Below are 15,116 nucleotides of genomic sequence, written 5' to 3'. Positions count from 1 at the left end.
CGTTCTCGGAACTTTTCAGGCGACGCAAGTCTGCGCCAGCACTTCCACTCCCGCGGGATCTTGGGAAGTGTAGTTCCGGAGCTCGGAGCCACCGCGCACTTCCGTCGCGGGGTAGCGATCGCGGCCTGTGTCGTACCTCTCAGGGCGGTGAGTGGATTTGGGGACCCCGCGGTCTCCTGTAATCTTTGTGATCTGATGGTAGGGTCAGCGAGATCTGCACCTGGGTCACCGAGAAGAGAAGCCGCGATTAGCGGCGGAGGGCGGGGTGGAGGGACAGGGGCGGCGCCGCCTTCGGTTCTCTGGGACCTTTGCTGTTGGTGGGTTCGCGAGTCCCCGGGTTGGAGGCGGACCTGGAGCGCAGCCTTTGAGCTCTGGGCTCTGCTGCCCGACCCGCCTTCCCTCTCCTTCCCCACTCCCTGTGGCTTTCAGCAGCATAAGGTTCGGTAGGAATCTTTCAGAGCATTGGTTTCCTCACGTGTAAAAGTACCTGTCTTAAACATCTGTTTTCAGTCTGAGAGTACAAGTTAAATTTGCAGGACAGTGTAGGCGTGTGGCCGGTTGTTGGCGTGTCTGGTAGGACCACTGTAGTAACCAAAACTCTGTTCGTTTCCTTGCAAGGTCTTTGCAGTACCACTCGCTCTTCTTAGCGTAAAGAAGGCAGCCCCTGGACTACTTCTGACCTGTTTTTTTGAAGAAAGCGTGCATCGCTCACAGATGGAATTTGGTGAGATCCTGTGTGGATTTTCCAGTCCCACAAATAAGATCATGGTACCCCCCAGCCTTCTTCCCTTCCCCTGCCCCGTCTTCTGAAAGGCTGCGGAGAGGAGGAGTGAATCCCAGGCTACCGGCAGCAGAGCCTCACTGGGCAGAACTTAGGATTCATCTTCCTGTTCTGTTTAGAGTGGAAGAAGGTATTTCGTTAATTAACAAATGTTTCTGCTACAAAAGTTAAATTATTGTTTAATAATTGGAAAAATGTGCCATGAATAATAGCCATAATAGGAAATATTCAGTGCCAAGTAGTGCTCTAAGGGCTTGCTGATGAAAATTAACTCGTTTAACCTTTACAAAGGCCCTATGATGTAGGTATTTTTATGTGAAGAACAGGGACAAGAGATTATATTCATTTGCTAGGGCTCTAATGAGAGAGTGCCACAGATTAAGTAGCTTAAATAACTGAGATTGATTTTTTTCACAGTTTTGGAGGCAAGAAGTTTAAGGTCAAGATGTCAGGAGTTTTGGCTTTTTCTGAGACTTTCCTCCTCCATGTGCCAGAACTCCTCTACTACCCCTCTGTGTGTTAATGTAATTACTTCTGTAAAGGCAGTATCTCCAAATAGTTACACTCTGAGATGCTGAGAGTTAGGACTTCCATATGAGTTTGGAAGGAACACAAATGAGCCTATAACAGATGTTAACAGCGACTCTTAGGTTCTTGCTCTTGGCAACTTGGAGAATATTATTAATGTGAGAAAGAGTTGTAGTTAGGAAAGGGAAGTTGATGAATTTCTTTGCTGCATTGAGGCGTATAACCCTTAGTTTCTTTTCTCTGTCCTGTTAGACTATAGGGACTTCTGATTCATGGGCCTCATCATATTCTCAGAGTGTTAAGCAAAAGGTTGGCAGAGAGGAGTTATCAGTGAGTAAGTGTGATTCATGTAGGTAGCTGTCCTATCAGGCAACTGGAAATAGGGTGCTCCAGTGTGTATCATGACACAAAAGGAATCTTCCTGCTCTCCTTTGCAACTCAAAAGAGATCTAGACCAACTAGTCTAGTCTTGCCATGTGCCTGTGCCTATCTGGTGGTGGGTTAATTCATTCTTTCAGTCAGTTTTACTGAACAGTTACTTTCTTGGAGATGTTTTAGGTACTTGGAATATAAAACAATAACTGTTAATCACAAGAGAGATGGTTGATTTACTAATTATTTCTTTTCCCCCAGAAGGAATAGGAGAGGGCAAAACATTCTTACCAAGAAGAAATTGCTGGACAGATATGGAATTAGAACAAAGCAAATCACAAATTTTGAATGGGGATTTTCTCCATGGTTGGGAAGAAATTCATAATAGGTTCTTCTACCTATCTAATAATTAACTTAGAAGCAATATATTAATAATTAACTAATACTGATCTCTTAAGCTGGATATTTTCCTCTTTATTTCTACCTTCTTCAGAATCAGAACCATATCCTGAGATCTGTAAGGAGAATTTGTATTAGGGCCTCTGTGTGTAGTTGATGCCTTGTTTACTATGCAGGGGCCTCAGCCGAAAGTTTGAGTAATATCTGGAATCCAGCCTATATTTTACTTACCAAGCTGTGTGCAGCTATAGTCACCTGAGTGTCTTTGTCAGTTTCGACTCCTATAATACACCACATACCAGGTGGCTTAACAACATACATTTATTTCTCCTAGTTCTGGAGGCTGGAAAGTTCAGGATCAAGGTGTTGGCAAACCTGATGTCTGGTGAGGCCATGTTCTTTGGTTTGCAGGTGCCATCTTCTAGTAGCCTCATATTGTTCATACTGGGGGTTGAGAGACTAGTTCACTTTTTCTTTTCCTTTAAAAAAAAATTTAGTTGTCAGTGGGCCTTTATTTTATTTATTGTATGCGGTGCTGAGAATTGAACCTAGTGCCTCACACATGCTAGGACAGTGCTCTACCACTGAGCCACAACCCCAGCCCTCACTTTTTCTTCTTGTAAGGACACTAATCTCATTGGGGAGTTTCCACCCTCATGATTTAATTTTCTACCAGAGGCTCAGTACATCACATTAGGGTTTTAACATATGAATTTTCAGGGGCCACATTCATTCAATCCATAGCACCAAAGAAGGAATATTTTGACTCTTTCACATGAAACAGCCATGTTGGTCTCTGGGGAATATATATTGAAGGTTTAAACTGCCAGACACTTCCAAAAGCTTTATGTATACTTAGTCACTTTGACTGACTTTCCTATGAGTTTGACTGACTTTCCTATGAGTTTGGTTTTTATTATTATTACCAATTTTTAGATTAGATGCAAAGGCACAAAGTACTGGCAAGTGGAGAGGTCAGTATTCAAATACTGACGGCCTGGTTAGAGCCTGTCCCTTTCATAGCTTAGGTCTCATCTCCCTCAAGCAGATCCTTTGACTTCGCAGTCCTCCCTGTTTCCGTGTCTGTCTTTTATCCATAGTTCTCAGGCTGTCATTTCTCTCTCTGTCAGACTTAGACTTCCATCTGCTTATTTTTGTCTTTAGAAGCAAAAGAGAAACAAGATTTACAACACTGGCTGTGGTGTGAGAGCTGGATTCAAGGACCACTCCTGCCTCTTGACCCCACCTGTCAATGGGTATAAAAATTGTCATCATGATTTCTTGAAAACTTGCTGAAATGTCAGGTACTTTGCCAAGGGTACTGCATGAATTTATTCATTTATTCCCCATAATAATCCTATGACTAATAATCTGTTTTTCTTCTTTTTATAGCTGAGGATGGGCACCAATGTGTAGGTGGTTGGACAAAGGTCACCTAACTATCGTAACAGTAGCTTCTTCACAGGTATGTGTGAGGGACCTAAATGAGACATGAGCCAAGTGCTTCACAAGGCCTCTAATATCTACTTAGTGTTTATTTAATGTTAACCATTATTGTTTTTATGATTATGATGATAATTAGCTTGTTAATTTCATTGACATTGATTATCAAATTTGGGGTTAAATAAAACTTAGAGAGACACAGGTTTTTGTTAAAGTTCCTTATCTCCATGATAAAGTCTTTTTAAGACCCTACTTTGTTAACAAGGTAGATTTTGCAACCCAGTCATCCATAGAGTTAGACTCACAGACACAGAGGAGGTAGTCACCAGTGGCTTGGGAGTGGGAGTTATTGCTCAGTGGGTTCAGAATTTCAGTTTGGGGTGGTACAGAAGTTCTGGAGATGAACAGTGTAGGTGGTTGCACAACATTGTCAATGCACTTACTAAATTGTACACTTAGAAGTGGTTAAAGTGGCAAATTTTACATTTTATATTTTACATCCCCCAAACCCCAGTCATTTAGGAAATCTTAAATATTATTTCAGAGGCATCAAGTTAAGCATGACAGACTAAGAGAATAACAGATACTCCAGAAGTTCGAGGTGGTTTTCATTTGAAAGCAACAACATTTTGGCTTTTTTTTCCTCATTCTCATGTTATGCCTTCCTAAGACTTAGTGATCCCCAGAAGGAGGAGGACACAATGACCAAATTCAAGGTGAGTTGGGCTTACTTTTCCACATTTTAAATTGTCGTTTTCATTTCTGAGAGATTACATCCATCTAGCTTCTTTTTCTGAGGAAGAATTAAGGATAATAGTAGGCATTTGAGAAGCTCTTGGGTGCCAGATGCTTGCTACCTTTCAGTATAGTTTAATTTTCATTGCTTTATCATTTTATAATTTGATCAAAAAAGCATAAAAAAGTCAATAGTGGATAAAAATATCCCAATTTTCTACTATTTTTTTAAAAATAAAATGACAGTTATTTTCCCATGCTATTTTCTTCATATGCATTCAAATATAGGATACAAAAAATTTTATACTTATTTACAGGTAAATATAATGGTATATTTGTAATCATTATATAGATAAAATTCTGTTATACCTTTTATAAGAACTATTATATGCCTAGCATTTTTTATGATTACATCATTGTGTTAGCTGTGACCAAAATACCTGATATGCTGGGCATGATGGCGTGTGCCTGTAATCACAGCAGCTCTGGAGGCTGAAACAGGAGGACCTCAGCTTCAAAGCCAGCCTCAGCAAAAGCAAGGTGCTAAGCAACTCAGCAAGACCTTTTCGTTGAATTGAAATACAAAATAGGGCTGGGATGTGGCTCAGTGGTTGAGTGCCCCTGAGTTTAATCCCTAGCAGCCCCCCAAAAACAAACAAACGAACAAAACACCTGACAGTAACAATTTAGTGGAAGAAAGATTTATTTTGGTTCATGGTTTTAGAAGTTCAGTCCATGGTCTGCTGGCTCCAAGGCAGAAATATGGTGGAGGGGGCTGTGAATGTGGCTCAAGCGGTAGAGCGCTCGCCTGGTATGCGTGCGACCCGGGTTCCATCCTCAGCACCACATACCAACAAAGATGTTGTGTCCGCCAAAAAAACTAAAAAATAAATATTAAAAAAAAAAAAAAAGAAAGAAATATGGTGGAGGAAATCTGCTCAACTCGGGACAACGTGGAAGGAGACAGGAAGAGACCAGGGACAAATGTAGTTCTAAGACCATGCTCTAGTGACCTGCTTCCTCCAGCCAGGTCTAACCTGCTTATCATTTTCACCCCTCCTGGTGAAGTCCATTCAAATTATTATTATTATTATTTTATTTATACATATATATATATAAATTGGGCTGGGGATGTGGCTCAAGCGGTAGCGCACTCGCTGGCATGCTTGCAGCCTGGATTAAATCCTCAGCACCACATACAAAGAAAGATGTTGTGTCCGCCGAAAACTAAAAAATAAATATTAAAAAATTCTCTCTCTCTCTCTCTTTAAAATATATATATTATATATTATATATAATATATATATATACATATTAGTGTTGATGGATATTTATTTATTCATTTATTTATATACAGAGCTGAGAATCAAACCCAGTGCCTCACACATGCTAGGCAAGTGCTGTACCACTGAGCCACAACCCCAGTCCCCATTCAAATTATTAATTCATTAAATGGATTAATCTACTGATGAGGTCTGATTCTTCATAATCCAATCTTTTCACCTCTGAACATTGCTGCATTGACTAATATATGAGCTTTTCAGTGGACATTCCAGATCCAAACCACAGCAATTAATATTCCATTAAGTTGGCATATTCTGTTGTGGGGAGAGTTGAGAGATAATTTTTCCCTGTTCATGGACATTTAAGTAGTTTAAATTTTTACAGTTATGTTAAGGAACAGCGTAGTACAGTTTTCCTAGATCATAAGCCTTTCTCCAAAAGAGAATTTGAAGGAGTTTTGTTATTTTTTTCTTAATATTCGAGGAACACTAAATTGAAAAAGCACTTTTGATATGTGGTACTTTGCATATAGACTATAAAAATACAGCATGATGTAACATGATCTAACCAATCAAAGATCCACATAATAAAGCTAGATATCTTTTACCCATGCTGGAGTTACACTGCAGATGTGTTTACTTCCTGATCTACATTTTTAAAATCCATTATTTTATTGAAGTAATAATGTATTTAATTTTTAAAGCTATAATACAAGAAGACTTGCTAGGTACTTTTATTGCATTTAGATCTCAAACCAACCTTAAAAAGTAGTGCTTGGTTTCATGTGCATTGCTAAGAATCAGGATTATAGAATTTCAGAAAACTGCTAAAATTCACACTGGAGACTGAAGATTCAACTGATTCAGAAAGTCTCCTAAAGTTTTTACTTGGATAAGAGATCGGGGAAGGGAAAAGAATTCTCTGTATAAAGGATTTAGGTGCTGGGACACAGAACTAAACCAGTCAGGGTCATTCCTGGTGAACTGGGCTGCATGAAATAATCACACAGAGACAGAGAAATACCTTTTTCTTTGGGTTCTGTGATGGCTCCTCTGACCCAGGTCCTGCAAAGGAGGCAAGGCAGGCAAGAAAGAGAAAGACCATGCCTTGAACCTGGTTTTATTGGGGAGAAGCCATTCAAATGAGGCAAGGGGAGGATTACAAGGGAACAGGTGAGTGTAACTCAACCCCGCTGGGTGACGCCAACTCCTGGAGCCATGCCTCATTATCTGATCGGAGGTAAATGGGGCACAATAATTGTCCAGTATCTCTTGTTCAGGGCTTAAGGGCGTGTATTTCCAGAGCAGCTCCCAACACTTAGGCCTTTCTTTGTGGGTGCCAAAGTTGTCCTGGTGGGTTGAAGATACTACAGATCATACTGCCCTTCTCAGTTCACGCTTCAGTGACCCATTGTCTATGTTATTGACATAATTCATAGTTCTGCACATTCAGGCAGAACTCTGGGGATGAACAGTGTTCAGATGAAAAGTTAAAACAGTGTTTAATTCTTATCAAAAAAATTCTTAATCATGAGTAATTCTATTTCCTAGGCAACATCTTGAAACAGTTTTGTCACAGTTGAGGGTGCTAGTGGATAAAATCTAGGGATGCTGCTAAACATCTTATAGTGCACCAGACAGCCCCCCATAGCCAAGAAGTGTCTGGCCCAAAATATCAGTTGGGCTAAAGTTGCAAAATACTGCCGTTACACAAAGCTATATAAGAATAATAGCAAAATATGGGTGGAAATGTCTAATATGTACACATACATACATATACCCCAAAACAAAAGTTTAAAATATTTAATAGAAATTTAACAGAGACATAAGGTAAAACTCTAAATGGGATATAAGAAAAAGGATAATAATAAGCAAGGTACCAAAGAAAAAATAAAAAAGGCCAGTAAATATTTGAAAATAGGATCTCATTAATCATCAAATAAGTGCAAGTAACTAAAACATGTTTTTTTTGTTTGTTTTTTACTAACTAGATTACCTAGAATTAAAAAAAAGTCAGTGTTGTCTATGATAATTTAGATAAATATGTATATTCTTTGGGGGAAGGATAAAATCGGGGAAAATTTGAAACCTGTCACTGTACATCAAATTTTGAAGTTGCATATTCACTGATATAGTAATTTTCACTTCTAATAATTAGATGGACTAATATTTACAAAAAAGTTGTTCTTTCAGCATTTATTATGACAAGAAAGAAATCTTTAACATATATTATGGTCTCTTAGAATCTAGAACTGCAACACATCTTTTCTACTTTTCTCAGTGTTACCCTTCTTCCAGTGGATTTTTGCCACAGCATTTAGGTGGAGTCTGTTTGATGTTTTAGGAGGTGGTGACATTCAAGGACGTGGCTGTGGTCTTCACTGAGGAGGAACTGAGGCTGCTGGACTCTGCCCAGAGGAAGCTGTACCAAGATGTGATGCTGGAGAACTTCAGGAATGTGGTCTCAGTGGGTGAGGACAGATGCTCTGGCAGAACATTAGCTCCCTGTGGCACGTCTGTGTCCCTAGATGTGCAGGGCTTTGGAGTTTTCATCATGAGACAGAGTTGAAATCTTTTTGATTTTTCTCCCCTGAGTAATGTATTTTTTTGTAAATGAATAAGTTGACAATATGATTGCTGTAATTTTTGTCTTTTCTCAAATTGCAGTCATCTGGGCTGGGGATATAGCTCATTTGTTAGAATGCTTGCCGCACATGCACAAGGCCCTGTGGCACTACACACACACACACACACACACACAAAAAAAAAAAAATTGCAGTCATCTCCAATTAGTGGGTCATGGTATTTAGTGAATTGTATGAAATTTTTTTTTTTTTAGTTGTTGATGGACCTTTATTTTGTTTATTTACATGCAGTGCTCAAACCCAGTGCCTCACACATGCTAGGCAAGAGCTCTACCACTGAGTCACAACCTCAGCCTTGTATGAATGTTTCTTAATGAAATACAGTACAGTAGAAAATACTGTATGTGACCATAACTGCAAAACTGCATCACATTGCCAAGAGCAGTGTGAGAGGCAGTGGGGAGGGTACAGTGAAAACAGACTTTTTTTTTTAAAAAAAAAAATTATTTATTTATTTACTTATTTATTTTTAGCAGTATGGTGAGGAAAGCAGGTCATGACACGGCCTCCAAAAAGAAGAGAGAGGAGAGAGAGAGAGAGAGGACTTTTTTTTTTCCAGTAATGTATACTAATGTCTTCATATTTGGGGTCTTCGCATAGAATATATTTCCTCTGTTGAGTCATGATTGAAAGTTTGGAAAACACTAGCTTTTTTTTTAGTTGTAGATGGACACAATACCTTTATTTCATTTATTTATTTATTTTATGTGGTGCTGAGGATTGAACCCTGGGTCTTGCACATGCTAAGTGAGCACTCTACTGCTGAGCCACAACCCCAGCCCATAAACACTAGTTTTGATGTCCTGAAGATGATCAGGGAGAATGACAATTTTTAGCAATTTTGGCCTCTAATGTATTTTGTTTTTGTCTTTTTGTAGGACATCAGTCCATCACACCAGAGAGAAAGAGAGAAGAGCTTTGGATGAAGAAGGTGTCAACTCAGAGTGGTAACTCCCCAGGTGAGAACCATGCAGTTCTGTGTCTGTCCTTGTCATCTCCACAGCTTTGCTCTGAGTTAAGCTAGTGCCTGGGTCTCTAATCACTGAAGTGGTCTTTATTCTGCCCTCATCCTTCAGTTGTGCTCTCTTATAGTCCACTCTCCACTTTGATTTTGCTCCTTTTTTAAAAAAATTTTTTTAAGTCGTTGATGGATTTTTATTTATTTTTATGTGGTGCTGAGAATCGAACCCAGTGCCTTACACATGCTAGGCAAGTGCTCTACCACTAAGCCACAATCCCAGCCTCTTTGACTCTTGAATGTTAGTCAGATCATGTCTCATTTCATATTCTAAACCTCTAACAACTTCTTACTTCGTTTAGAGTAAAATCCAGGTACCTAAAGTGGTTTATAATGTCTCATGTGTCTGTCTGCTCCTTGTTCCCCCATTGTTCTGTAAACACACCTGTGACTTTCCTCCTTGTCAATCAGTTCATCCGTACTGGCCTCTCTGCTAGGCTGAGTGTGCTTGTGCCTCATCATCTGCTGCTTGGACTGCTTTTTGTAAGGAGTGGTGTTTCCTTCTGTCATCCTCTTGGCGCCCCTCCCTTAGTTCATCAGGTCTCTTCTCAGATGTCCTATCTGAAGAAAAGCCTTCCATGACCACTCTGTTAATTTTGCCTTCTTCCTTTGCTTCCCTTTTCCTGTTTATTTTACATCTAAGCATTGATCACCACTTATTATATTAACATATTTTTGTTTACATGATTATCTCACTGTATTCCCACTGGAATGTGACCTCAGAAGAAAGGAAAATTTTTGTCTATTTTGTTGATCTATCCTCAGTGTATAAAATTGACCCGGCAGAGGGCAGGTTTCCTATAAATACTTGTGGAATGAATTAATGTGTTAATAATGGTTACATGGATTTTTTTCTATTAGTTATGGAGATACTTAAAGGTTGGTAAGTACAAATGTACAAATGTGTGATGAAACACAATCTAGAACAGCTTTATTCGGTTAGGTGTCTAACCTATTTCTAGTTTACGAGGTTCTTTTGGATATAGGTAAACATATGCTAAAATCCATTAATTCACTGTCTTAGTCTGTCACAACTGCTATAACAATTACCCTAGACTGAATGGCTGAGCCAGTTGTACATGCAGTAAGCAGAAAAATTATGTAGAAGATTTTTCCAGACACCTGCTGCAGCAAAGAAGGCAAGCCTTTTGGTAAGGTTCAGCTTCTTGGAATAGGTTTCCTAGGAAGTATTATTCTTGCTCTTTGACTATCAAATTTCTAACTTATAGCTTACTTATAAAACTTAGGAAAACTCTAAATGAGTGTCATTATTGTGCAGTGAATGGGAGCATAGTAGACTGTCTCTTGGTTTTGGGGCTCTTATAAGACAGATAACCTAATGCATGATGATAAAAAAAAATAGAACCTTCTTAATAAAACCTTAGGCTATTGGCCTAACTGAATAGAGCATTCACATGCCTCATCTCTGAATTCTCTTTGTCCTTTTAGGAAATAAGAATCTAAGTGAGATAGAGACTCTCCAAGAAGTAAAGTTACAGTATCTGCCCCATGATGAGCTTTTCTACTCACAAGTCTGGCAACAGGTTACAGGGGACTTAACTGGGCATCAAGAGTCCATGATAAATATTCAAGGAACTGGCTCTTGGTTAAAAAAACAAGATGTTGCACTCTCTGAAGATGTGTTCAAGAAATGTTTTAACAAGGATTCACGTCTTCAAGTTTACCACAGAATCCATGTTGATAAAAAACATTACAAAAGGGAGACATGTAAGAAAGGTTCAATTTTGGATTCTCACCAGAGACCCCATGCAGGAGACAAGCCCTACAAATGTGAAAAATGTGATAATACCTTCCGTCGATTTTCCAGTCTACAAGCCCATCAGAGAGTGCACAGTAGAGAGAGTTCAAACAAATCTGATGAATTGTGTAAGGGTTTCAGTCAAAAGTTGCAATCTCCCCATCATCGGAGAGTCCATACTGGAGAGAATCCATACAAGCATGAGGAGCATGGGAGGAGTGTCCGAAAAAGCTCATATTGCCAAGGTCCTCTGCTAGTCCACCCAGGAGAGAAACCCTATAAATGTGAGGAGTGTGGAGTGAGCTTCAGCCATAGCTCTTATCTTCAAGTCCATCAGAGAGTCCACACTGGAAAGAAACCTTATAAATGTGAAGAGTGTGGGAAGGGCTTCAGTTGGCGTTCACGACTACAGGCCCATCAGCGAATCCACACTGGAGAGAAACCATACAAATGCAATGCATGTGGCAAGGGCTTTAGTTATAGCTCACACCTTAACATTCACTGTAGAATCCACACAGGGGAGAAACCCTACAAATGTGAGGAGTGTGGGAAAGGCTTCAGTGTGGGTTCACACCTTCAGGCCCATCAGATAAGCCACACTGGAGAGAAACCATACAAATGTGAGGAGTGTGGGAAGGGTTTCTGTCGGGCCTCAAATCTCCTGGACCATCAGAGAGGCCATACTGGAGAGAAACCGTATCAGTGTGATGCTTGTGGTAAGGGCTTCAGTCGTAGCTCAGATTTTAACATTCATTTTAGAGTCCATACAGGAGAAAAACCCTATAAATGTGAGGAGTGTGGTAAGGGCTTCAGTCAGGCCTCAAATCTTCTGGCCCATCAGAGAGGCCACACTGGAGAAAAGCCATACAAATGTGGTACTTGTGGGAAGGGCTTCAGTCGGAGTTCAGATCTTAACGTTCACTGTAGAATCCATACAGGAGAGAAACCCTATAAATGTGAAAAGTGTGGCAAGGCTTTCAGTCAGTTCTCAAGTCTTCAAGTGCATCAGAGAGTCCACACTGGGGAGAAACCATATCAGTGTGCTGAGTGTGGGAAGGGCTTCAGTGTAGGTTCTCAGCTTCAAGCCCATCAGAGGTGCCACACTGGAGAGAAACCATATCAATGTGCGGAGTGTGGGAAGGGCTTCTGTCGGGCCTCAAACTTTCTGGCTCATCGTGGCGTCCACACAGGAGAAAAACCATACCGATGTGATGTGTGTGGAAAGCGTTTTCGACAGAGATCCTACCTTCAAGCCCACCAGAGGGTCCACACTGGAGAGAAGCCATACAAATGTGAGGAATGTGGGAAGGTCTTCAGTTGGAGCTCATACCTTCAAGCCCATCAGAGAGTTCACACTGGAGAAAAACCATACACATGTGAGGAGTGTGGGAAGGGCTTCAGTTGGAGCTCAAGTCTTATAATTCATCAGAGAATCCATGCTGATGATGAGGGTGATAAGGACTTCCCTTCATCATAAACTGTCAAATTTTATGTTTTAGTATCTCAAATGGGTGCTGAAATAGTCCAATTATCAGAGTTGTCATAGAAGATAAAAGATTTGCTTAATAAAAGGGCTGGTTTTTGCTAGAGATTGATAGTGGTTGAGAGACCAAATACAGAGAAGCCTCATAAGAATGGGACCACATGACTTTATTCAGAACCTTCACCTCTAACAGATATATACAGACAAGAAGCTCAAGAAGGATGAATCTGATCTGGAATAAACTAAAAAGTACGAAGATGGAAGTTCCAAAATCCATTCAATTAGAATGTAATCTCCAAGAGAGTAGAGACCTTATTGACTGCCAAATCTCTGCATTTTCAGTGCCTAGTATATTGTATGTTCACAGTAATTGCTAAATAGTAGAAAGGTTTTTATATATTTAAAGGTTTTTTCCAGTTCATCTCTAAATTAGTTTCTGTAAAATCATCCTCAGATGAATTGTTCTACAAGGCTTAGAGGACATTTAAATTAGATATATGCACACATTTTTCCAACCCTGTGCAACCTATAAATGAAGATTTATCAAATTGGGGAGTGGTATAGCTCATTAGTAGGTTCATAAATCAGTTCAATGGATTGTGGCCAGAATTATTGTACCTTATTGGGGTGTAGTTTGAATTCAGTAACGTGTAAATCTCAAATCTGTGGCTTCCTAAATTGTTTTTTGGTGCTGGGGATGGAACCCAGGGCCTCACCCATGCTAAGCAAGTCCTCTATCACTGATCTACACCTCACTTCACTTTCTGAGTTTTGACAAATGTGTACAATATTTTTGTTAAGCAGAAAGTTTCTCTATGCCCATTCCCAGTCAATCCCACCTTCAATGCCAATATATATTATGATTTTTACTCTATAGATTAGTTAGCTCTGTTGAATATCATATTGGTTCAGTACTTTTCTGTTTGTGGATCCTTAGGATTAGTGTTTCAGATTCAGAGAAAACATTTAACAAAATTCAGCATCTGTTCATTGCCGGGTTTCTGTTCTCGCGACTAAAAGGCTCAGGGGTCACTCTAGTTAAACTGGGCTAACTGGGCTGCACGAAATAACCACACAAGAGACACAAATACCTTTTTCTTTGGGATCGCTGTGACGGCTTTTCTGACCTTAAGGGTCTGCAGAAAGAGAGAGAGCACGTGCTGACCCCTTTTATTGAGGAGAAGCTATTCAAATGAGGCAAAGGGGTCAGATTTCAGGGGGCTGAGTCTGTCTTCATGATGTCCACTGTCAGCAGGTTGACTGACACCTGAGTAGGCCACACCCAAGGGCACAGTAAGAGAAGGGGACACACACAAGGCACTTCCATGGAAGATTCTACCCTAAACAGGGCAAGGGGTTATATTACAAAGGAACAGGTGAGCATAGCTTCACCCATGGGGCTGTAGCAAGACACACCCATTTCTGTGACTGAGCGCCTCAGCACCCAGCCAGGGAGTGTAACTCAGTCACCCATAAGGTTGGCCTCCCACAGTTCATGATAAAAATTTCTTAGATAAAAGAAATATGAAATATAACATTAAAAAATTTTAAATAAGGAATAATTTATATACACTAAAGCTGAGCTTTGGTAAATGTTTACCGTTAGGTAACCACCACCACAGTAAAAAACTTAAAAGTTCTAGTATCCCCTGCCTCAAAGTTCCCTTGTTCAGTATAGTCAGCCCTTCTCCTGATTGCCAGTCCTTGGCAACCACTGACACGTTTTCTATTACTTTTACTTTTCCCAATGGAATCTAATAGAATGTAGATTGTTGATTCTGGCTTTTTGCACTTTGCGTAATGCTTGGGAGATTTGCCCATCTTCTTACATGTACCTGTCATTCCCTTTTTTTGTGGGTCCGGACAGTGCTTGGGATCAAACTTAGGGCCACATGAATGCCAGGCCAATGCTCTACCACTGGGCTCCTTCCCCAGCCTCAAGTCATTCCTTTTATTGCTGAGTAGTACTCTGTTGTGTGGATGTAGCTCATTTGCTTATCCATTTCTCACTTGAATATTTGGGTTTTCAGATTCAGCAGCTATGAAGAAAGCAGCTATAAACATTTACATAGTTTTGTGTATCAACGTGATTCCTTTTGTCTTCATAAATATCTAGGATTATTGCTGGGTTGTATGGTAAAAATATTTTTAACTTCCAAAACATGGACAAACTTCTAAAATGGCTTTCCATTTTGTATTCCCATCATCAATGTATGAAGAGTTCCAGTTCTTTCTCACCAAGATGTTTTAGGGTTTTCTTTTGTTTTTGTTTAATCTGTTGTGTTTCACAAGGCTTTAGTGGTATCTCGTTTTGGTTGTAATTTGTGTTTCCCTAGGACTACATTCAGTGTCTTTACATGTGCTTTTTTGGTGTTCTTATTTACTTTGGTGAACTGTTGAAATCGTGGCCCTTAAAAAAACAGAAAAAAACAACTGTGTATGTTAAGGAAAAAAAAAAAAACTCTGTGTGTGTGTGTGTGTATAAAATTGGTCCAAATACATATCTATTGTTAGCCATGTGCTTTGCAAATATTTTATCGCAGTATGTGGCATTTGTTTTAATTTGATTAACAGTATTTTTCAGAGTGGAAATTTAAAAGTTTTTGATAAGGTTCAATTTTGGACTTTAATGGATTATTATTTTTCTGTTCCCAGATATAAGTACTCTAC

The 15,116-nt window shown here is 39.7% G+C and overlaps 1 protein-coding gene across 4 annotated transcripts; it reads left to right on the top strand.

Annotated features, from left to right (window-relative positions):
- The first annotated feature begins 9 nt into the window (after positions 1–9).
- Positions 10–14,978, top strand: Znf45 (zinc finger protein 45). 4 transcript variants are annotated; one of them, XM_005338196.5, is made up of 8 exons: positions 10–147; positions 619–724; positions 3,245–3,384; positions 3,473–3,545; positions 4,194–4,239; positions 7,886–8,012; positions 9,065–9,145; positions 10,654–14,978. In XM_005338196.5, exons 5-8 carry the CDS (start codon positions 4,225–4,227, stop codon positions 12,438–12,440), a joined length of 2,010 nt encoding a protein of 669 aa, XP_005338253.2. In that variant the 5' UTR covers positions 10–147; positions 619–724; positions 3,245–3,384; positions 3,473–3,545; positions 4,194–4,224; the 3' UTR covers positions 12,441–14,978. The 4 variants fall into 4 exon arrangements, with proteins under 4 accessions (XP_005338253.2, XP_021590850.2, XP_077888064.1 ...); XM_021735175.3 differs by having other exon boundaries at positions 4,068–4,239; XM_078031938.1 differs by lacking the exon at positions 4,194–4,239.
- Positions 14,979–15,116: the final 138 nt, after the last annotated feature.

The sequence above is a fragment of the Ictidomys tridecemlineatus genome, chromosome 15 (assembly GCF_052094955.1).
Source record: "Ictidomys tridecemlineatus isolate mIctTri1 chromosome 15, mIctTri1.hap1, whole genome shotgun sequence".
Classification (NCBI taxonomy): Eukaryota; Metazoa; Chordata; class Mammalia; order Rodentia; family Sciuridae; genus Ictidomys; species Ictidomys tridecemlineatus.
The sequence above is the reverse complement of the archived record's forward strand: the minus strand, read 5'-3'. Positions and strand labels throughout refer to the sequence as shown.